The 16,211-nt window shown below is 43.3% G+C and overlaps 1 protein-coding gene across 2 annotated transcripts in view; it reads left to right on the top strand.

Annotated features, from left to right (window-relative positions):
* Positions 1-5,954: 5,954 nt before the first annotated feature.
* LOC101402076 (uncharacterized) overlaps positions 5,955-16,211 on the top strand; it is a 43,150-nt gene continuing 32,893 nt past the window's right edge. Inside the window, exon 1 of one of the 2 annotated variants that reach the window (XM_087425964.1) lies at positions 5,955-6,154. Coding sequence is in view for 1 of the 2 variants with exons in the window: in XM_087425965.1 (XP_087282091.1) it covers positions 6,152-6,154 (3 nt within the window). In the remaining variant the exon portion in view is untranslated. The remainder of the gene's footprint in view (positions 6,155-16,211) is intronic. The other variant, XM_087425965.1, reaches the window with a different exon arrangement.

Genomic DNA, 16,211 nt, shown 5'->3' with positions numbered 1-16,211 from the left:
ATTTGAAGGAAATTTCCTGAACCTGATAATGAGGAAGTATGACACCCACAGTTAATATTATATTTAAAGGTGAAAGGCTGGATATTTCTTCCCAGAAATGAGAAATAAAACAAGAATGTCTGTTCTTGCCACTTCTATTTGACAGTGTACTGGATATTTTAGCCAGAACAGTTTTGCAAGAAAAGGAAATAAAAAGCATCCAGACTTGGTAGGAAGATGTAAAACTCTCTTCACTTCCATATGACTTATCTTGTAAACAGAAAACTCTAAGGAATCCACTAAAACAATCTGTTAGAACAGATAATCAAGTACAGCAATTTTGATGATACAAGATAAGTATATAAAAATAAGTTATATTTGGGGCCGGCCCAGTGGTGCAAGCAGTTAAGTGTGCGCGCTCTGCTGCGGCGGCCTGGGGTTCTTGGGTTCGGATCCTGGGAGCGCAGGGACGCACCGCTTGGCAAGCCATGCTGTGGCGGTGTCCCATATAAAGTGGTGGAAGATGGGCATGGATGTTAGCCCAGGGCCAGTCTTTGTCAGCAAAAAGAGGAGGATTGGCATGGATGTTAGCTCAGGGCCGATCTTCCTCACAAAAAAAAAAAAAAATAAATAAATTATATTTTATACACTGAAATGAACAATCTGATAATGAAATTAGCAAAATCAAGCTAGTTATAGTGGCATCAGAAGGAATAAAATAGGAATAAATTTAATAAAAGAAAACTGCAAAACACCATTAAAAAATTCATAAAGATCTAGAAGTATGAAATAACAAATGTTGGTGAGGATGTAAAGAAAAGGGAACCTTTGTGTATTGTCAGTGGGAATGTAAATTGGTGCAACCACTATGGAAAACAGTATGGAAGTTCTTCGAAAAATTAAAATAGACCTACCATATGATTCAGCAATTCCTCTTATGGGGATTTATCCAAGGAAAACAAAAATGCTAACTCAAAAAGATGTATGCACCCCCATGTTCACAGCACCGTTATTTACAATAGCCAAGATATGGAAACAACCTAAGTGTCCACCAATAAATAAATGGGTAAAGAAATTGTGGTATACATGTACAATGGAAATTATTCAGCCATAAAAAAGAATAAAATCTTGCCATTTGTGACAACATGGATGGATCTCGATGGCATTACTCTAAGTGAAATATGTCAGATAGTGAAAGAATAATTGTATGATCTCTCTTATATGTGGAACCTGAAACAAATAAACAAACAAAAAAACAAAAATACCAAGCTCATGGATACAGATAACAGAGTGGCGTTGCCAGAAGCACAAGGTGTGAGGTGGCAGAAATGTGTGAAGGGGGTCAAAAGGTAAAATGAAAAAAAAAAAGGAGCTGTATCAAAAAATGCATATATATGATAATCACATAGTGACAGAAAAATGATTAGATACTTTTGTGTAGTTTAAGTTTATACACTGTGCACCATTGCTATTGGATGGTCATTACTGAGTGTACATAAATACAAAAGGATCTCAGTTACAGAGCTGCAAACATTTTGAGGGTAGGTGGAGAAATACTCTCTTTTAGCCACATTTTCCCTTAAACTATTTTCTAGTAATAATAACCATTAGACTGTTTTTATTGCCAAAAATTTGATTTGCATTTTTGGAAATAAAAAGGAATGGAGTGAGGTTGGGAGGGTATGTGGATATTTAGACATTGCAAATCTTTAATAAAATGAGCAAAGACCTTGGAGTGATGCCATCTTTTTCCTTGTTCTGTTTTTTTTAATTTTATTTATTTATTTTTTCTCCCCCAAAGCCCCAGTGGATAGTTGTATGTCATAGCTGCACATCCTTCTAGTTGCTGTATGTGGGACGTGGCCTCAGCATGGCTGGAGAAGCGTCTGTGCGTGCCTGGGATCCGAACCTGGGCCACCAGCATCGGAGTTCGAGCACTTAACCGCTAAGCTATGGGGCTGGCCCTCCTTGTTCTTTATTACTCTCTAACCAACAGAGGCAAGGGAAAAAAAGAGTGAACTCTAAAAATAAATAAATAGATAAATCAGTAAATAAAAGGGAAAATAGCCCATGTTCATGGATCCTTAGATTTAACACTGTTTAGATGACAATACTTTCTAGAATGATCTAGATTTTCAACACAATCCATATGAGAATCTCAGCTGACTTCTTTATAGAAATTGGTAAGCTTTTGACAAATTATATGGAATTGCAGGCAAACCAGAATTGCTAAACCAATCTTGAAAAAGTAAGACAGAGTATTAAGACTAATATCTCCTGATTTAAAATCTGACTACTCAGCACAGTAATCCAGATAGTGTGATAATGACACAAGGACAGACACACAGATTAATGGATTTGATTGAGATTCCAGATATAAACCTATTCATCTATGGTTAACTGATTTTCGAAAAAGGTACAGAGAATGAGGAAAGAATATTTTTTCAAAAATTTGTGCAGAGACAACTGGGGTAGCAATATGCAGAAGAATGAAATTGGACCTTTACGTTATACCATACATAATAATTGACCAAAATGGATCACAGACCTAAACCAGAGATAAAACAATACTCTTAGAAAAAACAAAGAGGAAAATATGACCTTTGATTTGGCAACTAATTATGAGTTATAACACCAAAAGTAAAAGCAGTAAAAACATATAGATAATTTGAACTTCATCAAAATTAACCACTTTTGTGCTTCAAAGGACACCATTAAGAAAGTAAAACCACCCGTGGGAACCCCTGTGCTCTTCTGGTGGGAATGCAAAATCATGACACCATCATGGAAAAGAGTATGGCACTTTTTCAAATATTATAGTAAATGTTGCCATACGATCCAGCAATTCAATTTCTGAGTATATACCCCCCAAAATTCAAAATATGGACTCAAACAGATAAATGCACTCCTGTGTTCATAGGAGTATTATTTACAGTAGCCAAAAAGTGGAAGCAACGCAAGCGTTCATCAATGGATGAATGGACTAACAAAATGTGGTACACGCATAGAACAGAATATTATTCAGCTTTAAAAAGACATGGGGGCCGGCCCAGTGGCACAAGCACTTGGGTGCGGGCGCTCCAGTGCGGTGGCCCGGGGTTTGCCGGTTCGGATCCTGGGCACGCACCAATGGACTGCTTGGCAAGCCATGCTGTGGCGGCGTCCCATATAAATTGGAGGAAGATGGGCACAGATGTTAGCCCAGGGCCAGTCTTCTTCAGCAAAAAAAGAGAAGGATTGGCATATGTTAGCTCAGGGCCGATCTTCGTCACAAAAAACAAAAATAAATAAATAAAAAATAAATAAAAAGACATGAAATTCTGACACGTGCTACAACATGGGTGAACCTTGAGGACATTATGCTAAGTCAAACAAGCCAGTCACAAAAAGGACAAAAACTGTGGGATTACAATGATATGAGGTATCTAGAGTAGTCAAATTCATAGTGACAACAGGATCGTGGGTTTCAGGGTGTGGGGGGCAACGGCAATTGGGCATTGTTGTTTAATATATAGAGAGTTGCAGTTTTGCAAGATGACAGAGTTGTGGAGATTGGTTTCACAATGTCAAGGTACTTCACACTACTGTACTACTCACTTGAATATGGATAAGATGCAACTTTTATGGAATAAATATAGAAGGTAATCAAAAGATACTTTGTGTTATAAAATAAATAAGTAATGGGGATGTAATGTACAGCATGGTGACTATAATGAATAATACTGAGTTATATATTTAAAATTTGCTAAGAGGGGCCGGCCTGGTGGCGCAAGCGGTTAAGTGTATGCAATCCACTTCAGCGGCTCGCGGTTCACAGGTTCGGATCCCGGGCTCGCACTGACTCACTGCTTGTCATGCCATCCCGTGGCAGTCTCCCATATAAAGGACAGGAAGATGGGCACGGATGTTAGCTCAGGGCTGATCCTCCTCTGCAAAAAGCAGGAGGATCAGCATCGGATGTTGTTGGCTCAGGGCTGATCTCCCTCACAAAAAAAAGAAAAAAAAATGTAAAAAATAAAGGATTTAAAGAAGAAACAAAAAAAAATTTTCTAAGAGAGTAGATCTTTTTTTTTTTTTTAATTTATTTTTCCCCCAAAGACCCAGTAGATAGTTGTATGTCATAGTTGCACATTCTTCTAGTTGCTGTATGTGGGACGCGGCCTCTGCATGGCCATAGAAGCAGTGCGCCTGTGCGCCCCCGGGATCCGAACCTGGGCTGCCTGCATCAGAGCACACGCACTTAACCGGCCACGGGGCCGGCCCTAAGAGAGTAGATCTTGAAAGTTCTCAGCATAAGAAAAAAAATTACAACTCTGTGTAGCAATGGATGTTAACTAGACTTATTGTGGTACTCCTGAAATGAATATAATATTGCTTTTCAATTATATCTTAATTTAAAAAATGAATGAAGACCATATATTGTACAATTTCATTCATATGTGAACAAATACGGAAATTTATAGACACAGAAAATAAATTAGTGGTTGCCTAGGGCTGGTGCTTAGAGGAGCTAGGTGGGAAGATAGCGCAGTGATAGGTTAAGGGTATAGGTGTTCCTTTTTGGTGATGGAAATATTCTGAAATTGACTACGGTGATAATCACACAGTATCTGTGAATATACTGAGTTGTAGATATAATGGGCTCTATTGTATTGTATGTGTACTGTTTCTCAAAAAAAAAAAAAAAAAAAAAACCTGTTCAAATAAGTGGGTAAACGCGTTAAGAGTTTTGCAATGTAAAAGTCTTGCGTTCCAACCACTTAACATGTGAATACTTTCCAGGTACATCCCACGTTTACATAACCTTTTCTTGTTTTTTTTGTTATATTAGCCCAAACAGGAATTGAGTTACTTTTGGCATATTTTAGACCTTTACATTTCAAAGTTCTCTCAGGATACATTCAAAAAATGATCCAAAAAAAATTTCACTTCAGGGTAAAACGTACACCTGAGAATTGAATGAACACATCAGTCTAACCACGTGGTTAGACTGAGAAGAGTCCTTGCGCCCAGCTAGGGCTGCGGGTTCCAACTTCCCACCAGAGCTAAGGGTTTGGGAGGCCATAGGATTTTAAAGTACGATTTGAATGGATGTGGGGAAGAACTGGGTGGAAGATCAAACATCAAAGTGGAGACAGACTAATTATTACACATGGTGAGGTGACCTTGTGTGTTTGTGCTGGGGAGAAGGGAGAAACCCCCTCTGCTCCTTCCCTTAAGGTTCTTATGGCTGGCCAAATAATTAACAAGACAGGTTAGCAGGAGAAAATAATACCAAGTTTAATAACATGTATACATGGGAGAAAGCAGGGACACTGCGTTTCTCAAGATAATAGCAGAAATTCTCATCTTAAATACCATGACAAAGGAGGATGTTGGGGGTGGGGGGAGTCAGTTACAGGAGATTACCACTAAAGCACAGTAAATAAGAGTAAGGTTATTATGCAGATTTAAGGCCTCACCTTCCACATTGATAAGTTTCTAGAAACGAGGTCATCCCTCCTCTTCTCAAAACAGAGATGGAGATACCTTTACAAATGGAGATTTCCCTTATAAATGTAAATGTTCGTCTGGCAACTCCTTGCAGGGCCATCCAGAGAATGTGGCCAGAGAGACAGAACTTCAGATAAGATGGGCTTGTTGGTGCCTTTCCTATTGTAACATCTATTTTACATTACATTACAGCCATCAGGTAGAAGATCTGTTCCAGGAAGGAGGTACTACGTCAAATTCTTTAGGCAGTTAGTGGGGGAGGTCAAATGTCCGTCAGAGAAAACAATCAAGGTAAAGAGATGTATTTCAGGGTGGCCAAATCTTGATCTCCCACATTTGCAAAGAAGGGTCACCGTTCCCTGAGTGGCCTGGTAGCATTGCATTTCAACAGAAAAGTCACAGGAGAGAACAATTTCCAGCTCTGGAGTGGCTCAGACCTGTAATCTCCATCCTACTGTCACTCAGGACCGAGGCCTTTCAAACTGTCCAATCAGGGTCAGCTCCGGGGCAGGTGGGTGGGGCGACGCTCCGCCCCCACCCCCAACTTCCTGCTCGCCCCACGGTCCTTCCGGTCACGGGCCGCTGCCCCTAAGGGGCCCCAGTTGCTCTGCCTCCGCCTCTGTGCCCTGTGACCTGTGCGGAATCTTAGGAAGCACCGGCGGACTCAGGAAACTTGGAAATGGTGAGAGTTCTGTCCCGGGGGTTCAGAGACACGGTTTGGGGCAGGAGGGGCTGGTTGGAAGCGGCTGGAACCGGCCGTGGCGGGACCGGCCTCCCCGCGGTCGCCTCCGGAGTCTGCGGACCCGAGTCCGCGGGGGCGCCGCTCGGACCTCAGTCCCCTCCGGCCGCAGCGTGGGGGCGGGGCCGGCAGCCGGGACCCCGGGCGTCCTTTGGTCACTGCGCGCGGCGACTTCGGCCCCGGAGCCTCTCTGGGCAGCTCTGCGCCCGCAGCCCCGCGTGTCCCCAGATGGTGCGGTGACCGCGGGGAGGGTCAGCGGGGACAGTCGTGACTCGGTCTCCGGGGCTCCTGCGTGGGAGGAGCTGTGGTCTGTGGGGTCCCCAGTCCTTCCTTTCTCCTCAGAGGGGACTCATTTTCTCCTGAGTTTTCTAAATCTTTGGGGAGCAGGGTCTCAAATCCACGACCCTGTCCCCCCAGCTCTCCCTAAGACTGACAATAAATCCTCCTCCTCGAGTTCCCAAACAAAAACTTCCCGTCTCCGATTCACAGCATCATAATCAACTACAAACACACACAGTAGTTTAATTGCTTATCATTTTTCCATAGTCAATGGGTGGCCCTTTTAAAAGGGTTTATTTCCTGTTTGTGGATGTTTTACATGAGAAAAAAGTAGCAGATTACCGGAAGTACCGTTAGCGCACAAAGGGCATGATCTGCTTGCTGCCAGACAAAAGCGTTAGTCAAGAGGCAAGATGGTGGAAAAGAAAAGGCAGTTGATTACAGCTTGCTAGCAAGGGGCAAGATGGCCCACTAATGTCTCAAAGAACCATCTTTTTTTTTTTAAAGATTTTATTTTTTCCCCCCAAAGCCCCAGTGGATAGTTGTATGTTGTAGCTGCACATCCTTCTAGTTGCTGTATGTGGGACTCGGCCTCAGGATGAACGGAGAAGTGGTGCCTCGATGCGCACCCGGGATCCGAACCCGGGCCACCAGCATCGCAGCGCGCGCACTTAACCACCAAGCCACAGGGCCGGCCCCTCAAAGAACCATCTTAAGGGGCAGAAAATCTTATAGCATATAGGCCTGTGGGTTATTGGGGAGGGCGTTAGGAATGGTGATACTCAGGTGTTATAGACTGGGAGCGCCACACCAGATCTTTCAGTTTTTACTGATGATGGCTATCAGCATAGACTCTCTGTTTCACGTGTCATCATATTCCTAAGGAACTCAAAAGAACAAAGTTATCATCTCATCACAGCTGGGAAATACCTGCACAAGCAGGGGTGGTAAAATCTACAGAGTAGTTAGATCTCCTGGAGGGCGCATGTCCAGCTGGGCTAGTTAGTCAGAGGTCATTTGAAGTTAAGTAGGGCTGCTTTTCTACAATATGGCTTCCCTCATGTCAAACTTGTCTTGAGCTGGTATCAATACCTTGTATGAAATATTTCTGGGGGCCGGCCCTGTGGCTTAGCGGGTAAGTGCGCGCGCTCCGCTGCTGGCGGCCCGGGTTCGGATCCTGGGTGCGCACCGACGCACCGCTTGTCAGACCGTGCTGTGGTGGCATCCCATATAAAGTGGAGGAAGATGGCCATGGATGTTAGCCCAGGGCCAGTCTTCCTCAGCAAAAAGAGGAGGATTGGCATGGATGTTAGCTCAGGGCTGATCTTCCTCATTAAAAAAAAGTGTTTTTATTTTTTCACCCCTGACTGTGTTGCTAATATTCTGAGGTCTGTTCCTTTATTTTGGTTGAGTTCAAATGGATTTCCAGGACTTAGACTGGCAGACCTTAAGTGCTCAAGTATGATTAATAGTTTATAAAGCAATGTTACTGCATAAAATTGGGGTTCTCTGCCTGATGTGCATAAACGAGCCAGTTAATTATGGCACCAGCCTTTGAGGGGAGAAAGGAGATTTTTATTCTGCAAGATTGATTTCCAGGGAGACAGGGGCCCGTGCCCTCAGATGTGTCTCCCTGATTCAAGATGTGGGACAAAATTTAAGAGGTTAGAGAGAACAGGTTGGCATGCGGAAACTCTGGTGGGACAGGTTTTGATTGCTGGGCTTCAGATATTTATGGTAAGGGCCGGCCCTGTGGCTTAGCGGTTAGGTGCGTGCGCTCCGCTGCTGGCGGCCCGGGTTCGGATCCCGGGCGCGCACCCAGGCACCGCTTCTCCGGCCATGCTGAGGCCGCGTCCCACATACAGAAACTGGAAGGATGTGCAGCTATGACATACAGCTATCTACTGGGGCTTTGGGGAAAAAAAATAAATAAATAAAATTATAAAAAAAAAAAAAAAAAAAAGGGGCCGGCCCTGTGGCTTGGTGGTTAAGTGCGCGCGCTGCGATGCTGGTGGCCCGGGTTCGGATCCCGGGTGCGCATCGAGGCACCACTTCTCCGTTCATCCTGAGGCCGAGTCCCGCATACAGCAACTAGAAGGATGTGCAGCTACGGCATACAACTGTCCACTGGGGCTTTGGGGGGAAAAATAAAATAAATAAAATCTTTAAAAAAAAAAAAAAAAAAAAAAAGATATTTATGGTAAGGTTTTAAACATTTATGATGAGGTTGTAAACATAATTGGGAAGGAATTTTATTTTATTTTATTTATTTATTTTTTTTAAAGATTTTATTTATTTTATTTTTTGCCCCCAAAGCCCCAGTAGATAGTTGTATGTCATAGCTGCACACCCTTCTAGTTGCTGTATGTGGGACTCGGCCTCAGGATGGACAGAGAAGTGGTGCCTCGATGCGCACCCGGGATCCGAACCCAGGCCGCCAGCATCGCAGCGCGCGCACTTAACCACCAAGCCACAGGGCCGGCCAGGGAAGGAATTTTAATACCGGATTTTCCTGAATGAGGGACTCCTCCCTTCTGATACTAGTCCGGCTTTCAAGTTCTGGTCACGTCCCGGTCCTTGGGTTCCCTAGCAGGCTCTTTGGTTCCAAGGTCATTTCAGGTCGTGATTTCTTCTTTTGCACATGCCCTGGCTGCGTGACTTTGCAGTTTTTCTGAAAGACAATCCTTAATCACTTTGTTGATAAGAGATGGGGTCTATTCAAACTGGCTCTAAATGGGCCCATGGTTACAGCAATTTCTTGTTATGGAAATAATTAATTAACATCTTTTTTTCTGGAATGCAATACATTCCTGTAGGGTTTCTTGTTGAGCCAGCAAAATGCCATACAATTTTTTTCCCTCGTTTCCACATAAAGACTGGTTTGAGTGTTTTAGCTGGGTTGTTCAAACACTGCATTTGTGTCATTTAAGATATCAGTGGTGGTCCAAAAAACGCCAGTGGGGGCAGAGGCCTGAGGACAGTGGATCTAAGCTAAGGCCCCCTCGGGCCTGCAAAGGGAAGGACTTGAAGGCCCAGTTGTTCTTCCTGGGGAGCCCCCCCTGCAGGTCTCCTGCCTGCTCACACCCGCCGTGGAAGGAGCCTCTATAGTGAGAGCTGCAGAGCCCTGGAAAGCTGGGGGTGCACGTGCTTATGGGGGTGGGGAGGTGGTGCCCTTTCTAAGGTTGTAACTGGTTTCCTTGGAACTATGGCTAGATTTGGAGTTTTGCATCCACAGAGTAGGTGCACTCAGAGTTATTTGTTTACATTGAGAAAGTGTGTGCAAGTCAGGATTTCTGTGTCCTGGATTAGGGTCCATTAATTTGGGAGTTGATTTGTGTCAGAACCTTAAACTGAATCCAACTGAGTTTTCCTCATTGCCAGAAGGGAAGCCTGAGAGAGGGAGCATTTGCATTATTCCCTGGGGAGAGGAGAGTGTGTGGCGCTCCCAGAGTTCATTCTTGTGGCTGCTCAGGTGGCCTGCCCTCCTTCACCAGGGACTGACCTGCTGTCTCAACCAGGAGGGTCAGGAATATGGAAGCTTCTGAGTGTGGCTTTCCTTCTGTCCTGTGGGAAGCAGGCTGCTTATCTGTGCTGATTCCAATGTTTGTGTTTCTTTCCTTTGGATTCCCTTATCGATTGAATAGTGCAGCCCTTTGGTTCTAGAGTCCCTTGGCACTTGGGCCCTGAAACTGTAAGTTGATTGAGAGATAGAATGTGAGGAGAGCAAGAAAATTTTTTCATTTTTAGACCAGTTTTTGTATGTGCATGTCTCTAGAGAACATAGAAGTTTAAAAGGCTAAAGCAATTGAGATTCTATTTTAGTTGATGTGAGGAAGCTTCTGAAAGCTTATGTAAATCTTTGAAAATCCAATACATTAAGGGATTAAACTTAAACCCTGATTGCATTATCATATGCCACTTATTTTTGAAAATCCCCCCAGCGTGAGATAGAGGGGAAGACAAACTAGGATGCTGCGTGTCCTTTCAGTTAGAAAGAGATTTGAAAATTTTATTTTGTATTATTTACACTTTTGTTAGTGTTTAAAGGAATTTAAGCTTAGAATGGCTTTCTATGTGCAAGAGTTAATATAAAATTCTGTTTCTTTGAAGTAAACCTGTAAGATAGCAAAGTCTAATATAAGAAGACTCACTGCCAATATATCCTGGTCCCCTCCAGCTCTATTACTCCACCCCAAATACAGTTTTGATCATTTTTGAGCCTCTCATTAGTGTTTCTTTGTATAAATCAATCAAGAATGCATATTTTTCTAAACCCACTTGGTCCTTGTAATGAGCAGTCAGACTCCACATTTTGGATGACGCTCACAGCTTCAGCCCCACCCCACCCTCTTCCCCTTGTGCCCCCACCTGGACAAGCTGATGAGAAAGCCTGAGTGTTCTCTCCTCTAGGGCAGGCAGGAGATTCCACCACACAAGCCCCTGCCTGTGTGCAGAACTCTTGCCCCAGCCCCATGCCGAAGCCAAATGCACACCCAGGCCAGGCTGCATTCTTCTCTTTCTGAGCCCTGCCAGAGCTGCTTGCGAGTCTGGCCCTGCCATCCCCCTCAGACCTCAATTATATGAGTCCTAAGCCTTTTCCTACCCTGTGTGTGTGTGTGCCACACTGGCATCAGTCTCAACAAGGGACCCACCCCTCTGCAGTGACCATAACAGCTGGCACCCTGAGCAGCATGTCCAGACATGACCGCCACCCGTAGGTCTGTCTTTTCCTGCTCTGACTTGCTCACCTGCTCTGCTGCCTGGTGGCGGCCTGCACTGTGGGCTGCTGCTTGCTGGGGAGCCTGTGCTGTGAGCTGTGCTGCCCCTTGTTGCAGTGTTGACCCACCAAGCCACAGTTCTAGGTTCTGTTGACCAGAGTTGGCAGTTTCAAGACTTTATAGGCATTTGGGAGCAGGACTACAGGATTTGAGCCTCCTTAAATGAGTCCTGGGTCCATGTCTTTGCTGGGATTTATCTGTGTGTTAGAGTGAAGCTGTGACAGAGACTTTGTTGGCCTAACACCCCGGGGATGGGAGTGTAGACAGGGACTATACCCTGTGCAAGAGGTGGGTCCATCAGATGGTCATTCCTGAAAGCAGTCAATTTAAAATAAAAGAGAGAGAAAGGCAGGCAGTAGGTGGCAGGCTGAGTCCACACTCCTGACACAAGAGGGCTCACCAGGACCCTTATGTACCTATGCTCCTGCTGCTGCCCCTGCCTCTACTGCCACATAGATCCTTACCTTAGGGTTATAGGGGGAAACACCAATGTCACCCCTGTAGCTGAAAGTATTAGGTCAAACCTGACAAGCCCAGGGTTTAAACCCTGTAAAGCAACCAGTTGTCATGGAGGAGGCTCCTAACCCTGATGACACTGTTTTGAGGCTCTTGGGTGGAAAAAAATTATAAGTAGCATGGTAGAGAGGCACTCCCTCCTCTGAAGTATGTCCCATGATGAAGAAAACAAGAAAGATCAGGAGGAAGGAAACAATAGATAAAATACTGAAACAAAGGTCCACAATTGGACCCAATTGGAAATCCAAAATATACTGAAAGAATTTACCTAACAAAACAGATAAAGGTACATTGCTTGGCTTTTGGGCCTCTACAACAGGTTCTGAAATTTTGATATTTGATGTAATGTACTAATTCAGAAACCTTCAAGCAGTTAATCAACACTAGGTATTGACTTACAGTTGTATTTGGGATCCCACTAAATTTAAGTAAGGTGCCCCTGATTATCTTAGGGATGTTAATATAATATAGGTGACTAATAGGAAAAATGTTGCATCTTTAGCCATTAAAACTATGGTCTTGCCTAAATTCTCCATGGTCATAACGCTTGGCCGAAAATATCCCATAGTGATCTGGGAGGCTCTGAATCAGTGATCAAGAATTAAAATTAAATAAAGTCTTTGCCACTTACAAAATTGGTTTGACAAATTAGGACCTAAGGGACATTACCCCCCAACTCAAGTAGTTAATATGGCCCAATGTAAATTACCCAGGGCCTTGAAGGATTGACAACTCTATAGAAAACCTAGTTAGTGAAGAGCTGACTATTCACAGTGCTTCTTCTAACAGCCCAGTTTGTCCTGTTATTAAACCTGGAAAGAACGAATGACACCTCAGAGTGGTTTAACATCAACTTGAGGCTATGGTTGCACCACACAGACCTCTATACCCAGTCCCCAACAGTGTGGAGATTACTGACTGCAACCAATCAGCAATTAATCAACATCCTGCTCTCACAGATTTGGCTCAGTCTGTTCTGTCAGTGCCTATGTCAACAGCCTCTCAGCTGCACTTGGCCTTCACTTCTGAAGGGACATGATGCACCTTTACTGGGTTCTCCTTGTGGATCTTTAACAGCTGTGCCCTCCCACACAGTCATTGCAGCAGGATCCGAACTGCATCCTGGTTTCTCCAAGAACACAGGTATGTTACATTAATGACATCTCCTCTGAGGACATTCATGACATACAAATATTGAAAAAAGGAGATCACAAAAAGTAGATGGGACATTGCCGCTCATATAATATGAAGCCCTGTCAACTTTGTTAAATTTCTGGAGATTACTTGATAATCTGAGTCCCGCTCCTTCTCTGACACCATGAAGAAATAGCTGTTGTTTCCCCCAGCACCCACAACAACTTCTAGGTTCTCTTGATGTTTGGGAGGTGATATATTCCTTATTTACAAGTTTTACTTGACCCCACTTGTGCTGTTACTTGCAAATTTTCCACCTCGAATGGGCATCCTCAGCAGAAAAGTCTGGCAACCCTCTTCTAATTGTCATACAACCACCACTCCTGTTAGTGCCCTCAGAGTGTCCTTCACTATAGAGGCTTCAATGACCTTCTCTCATGCCTCCTAGGGTACTTATGATGGCCTTAAGTTGTCCATAGGCTTCTGATGCAAGAACCTGCCCTGTGCCTTGCACTGTATGTCATTAAAGCTGCACTGACCTCTGCTTATGAGGCTATCCAGAAAGTAGATGGCCCTGAACAAGGGACCATTGATCCAGCAGCCCATTTTAACTTGGGACCAGGGTATGGCACTCCAAGAGCTCAGCATGGCTACTGAGACCCCCAGGTGTGACATGATGGAGCCAAACCTGGGTGCTCTGGGATATTCTACCCTCAGGAGGGGATGGTCTTCCCTGTCCTCAGTGTCTTGCCAGTTGGCATGCTGTTGAAGGAAGTCACCCCTTTCTCAGACCCTTAGGCTTCCTAGGGATAGCATTAGGACTCCCTGAGTGAAAAACGAGTTCATAGACTTTAGGATGACATCATCACATTTGTACGTGATGGAGCTCAGGCAGAGTTGTTGCTTTTCATGTCTTAATTGGGACATCTCTGAAGAAGGACTGGTCTGAAAGGTTATCATAACTGAGCATACATCAAGCAGTCATCTTAGCACCGATGAGAAATTGGCTCCAGCTGCAGACATCACAGACTGTGGGTGATTCCCTGAGAGTTGCCCCTTTGTAGTAAAAAACTCCAGAAATCTCTTCCCTCAGTTACCTACGGTAGAAATCAAAGTCACACTTGTCTCTACACATACGAAGGCCACACAAAGCCTCACGGGGACACTCTTGATCCACGTGGGAGTTCGAGACACTACTGATAGTAACAAAGGCACTCATTTCACTTCTCAGAATATGCGGTGCTGGGCTCTTAACAAGGCATTCAGTGGAAGTTTCTCCTCTCTTCTAAGTCTCAGGTGCAGGTCTTATAGAGCAGCATTATGACTTATTCAAATAAGTTCTAGTTAATGGAATGAAAGATGACCTGTTTCTGTCATCAGTGAGTCATCACCGATGAATATTATCATGGGTATCTGTCTTTATCTTGTTTACTTCTGGTAGACTTTACTTCTTTTTAAGAGGAGTTTTAGGTTTACAGAAAACTTGATCAGAAAGTACAGAGATTTCCCACGTAACCTCTGCCTCCGTGCAGTTTGCCCTATATTTTATTTTATTTTATTTTTTAATTATTTTATTTTTTTAAAGATTTTATTTATTTATTTATTTTCCCCCCAAAGCCCCAGTAGATAGTTGTATGTCACAGCTGCACATCCTTCTAGTTGCTGTATGTGGGACGCGGCCTCAGCATGGCGGGAGAAGCGGTGCGTCGGTGCGCGCCCGGGATCCGAACCCGGGCCGCCAGCAGCGGAGCGCGCGCACTTAACCACTAAGCCACGGGGCCGGCCCTGCCCTATATTTTATATCTTGTATTACTATCATATATTTGTTAACATTTGATGGTACAATGTGATGCATGAAATTTCATAGTTTACATTAGTGTTGACTCATATAATCTCTGGGCTTCACTAGTGTCAAATGACATGTCTCCCATCATTTCTGTATCATGTGGAATACTCATGCTGTCCTAAAAATCGCCTGTTCTCCATCTATTCATTCATCCTTCCTCCCCTCCCCCAAATCCTTGGCAACCAATGATCTTTCAGTGTCTTATATTTGATCTTTTCCAGAATGTCACGTGCTTGGAATCATAGAGAGTGTAGCCTTGTCATACTGGTTTCTTTCACTTACCAATATGATTTTAAAGTTTCTCCACTCTTTTGATTGGTAACCTCATTTCTTTTCACCACTGAAGAGTATTTCATCATGTGGATGTAGCAGTGATTGTTTATCTAGTCACCTATTGAAATTATCTTGGTTACATCTAGGTCTTGACTGTTGTGCATAAAGCTCCTATAAACATTCATGTGCAGGGTTTTTGTGAGCATCAGTTTTCAACTCATTTGTGTAAATGCGAACAACATGATTGCTGCATTGTATGGTGAGAGTACTCAGTTTTAAGGAGCTGCCTTTCTTCCCAAGTAGGCATACCAGTTTCCATTCCCACCAGCAATGAATAAGGGTTCCTGTTGGTCTCCATCTTCTCTTTTCGTTTTCTGTTCTTAGTGTTTTAATTTTAGCCATTTTAATGTGTCTGGTGATACTTCCTTCCTTCTTCATTGTATTTGCAATTTCCTTGTGACATGACTTGGAGCATGTTTTCGTGTGTTTATTTACTATCTGTAAATCATTGCTGAAGTGTGTGTTCAAATATTTGCCTATTTTTAACTGGGTTGTTTGTCTTGTTTTTACTGAGTTTTAGGAGTTCTTGGGATGTTTTGGGTGCCAGTCCTTTGTCAGATAAGTGATTTTCAAACATTTTCTGCTAGTTTGTGGCTGATGTTTTCGTTCTCTTAACACTGTTTCACTAAGGGGTGTTTTTCATTTTAATGAAGTCAAACTTTTTTTTTTTTTATCTTGGGTCTTGCTTTTGTGTTGTTATCTAAAAATTAATCACCAAACCCAAGAAAACCTAGATTTTCTCATGTGTTATCTTTTGTGATTGTTGTAGTTTTACATTAAGATCTGTGATTTATTTTGAATTGATTTTTATGAAAAGTGTAAAATCTATGTCTGCATTCCTTTTTTTTGCATGTGGATGGCCAGTTTTTCTGGTGGTATTTGTTGAAAGTATTTTTTTTCCCATTAAATTTCCTTTGTTCATTTGTAAAAGATGAGTTCACTATATCTGTGTGGATCTATAGGAAGCAATTGACTTGTATATTAACATTTTATCTTTCAGCCTCCTCTACTCTCATCTTACTTCAAGGGGTTTCTTTGTTATTAGGGATTCACTGAGATTTTCTCCATAGACAGTCTTGTACCACAAGGACAGTTTTATTTCCTGCTTCCCAAT

This window comes from Ceratotherium simum, chromosome 39, assembly GCF_057802395.1.
Source record: "Ceratotherium simum simum isolate JZ-2026a chromosome 39, ASM5780239v1, whole genome shotgun sequence".
Taxonomy (NCBI): domain Eukaryota; kingdom Metazoa; phylum Chordata; class Mammalia; order Perissodactyla; family Rhinocerotidae; genus Ceratotherium; species Ceratotherium simum.
This window is presented reverse-complemented; position numbering and strand designations above follow the sequence as displayed.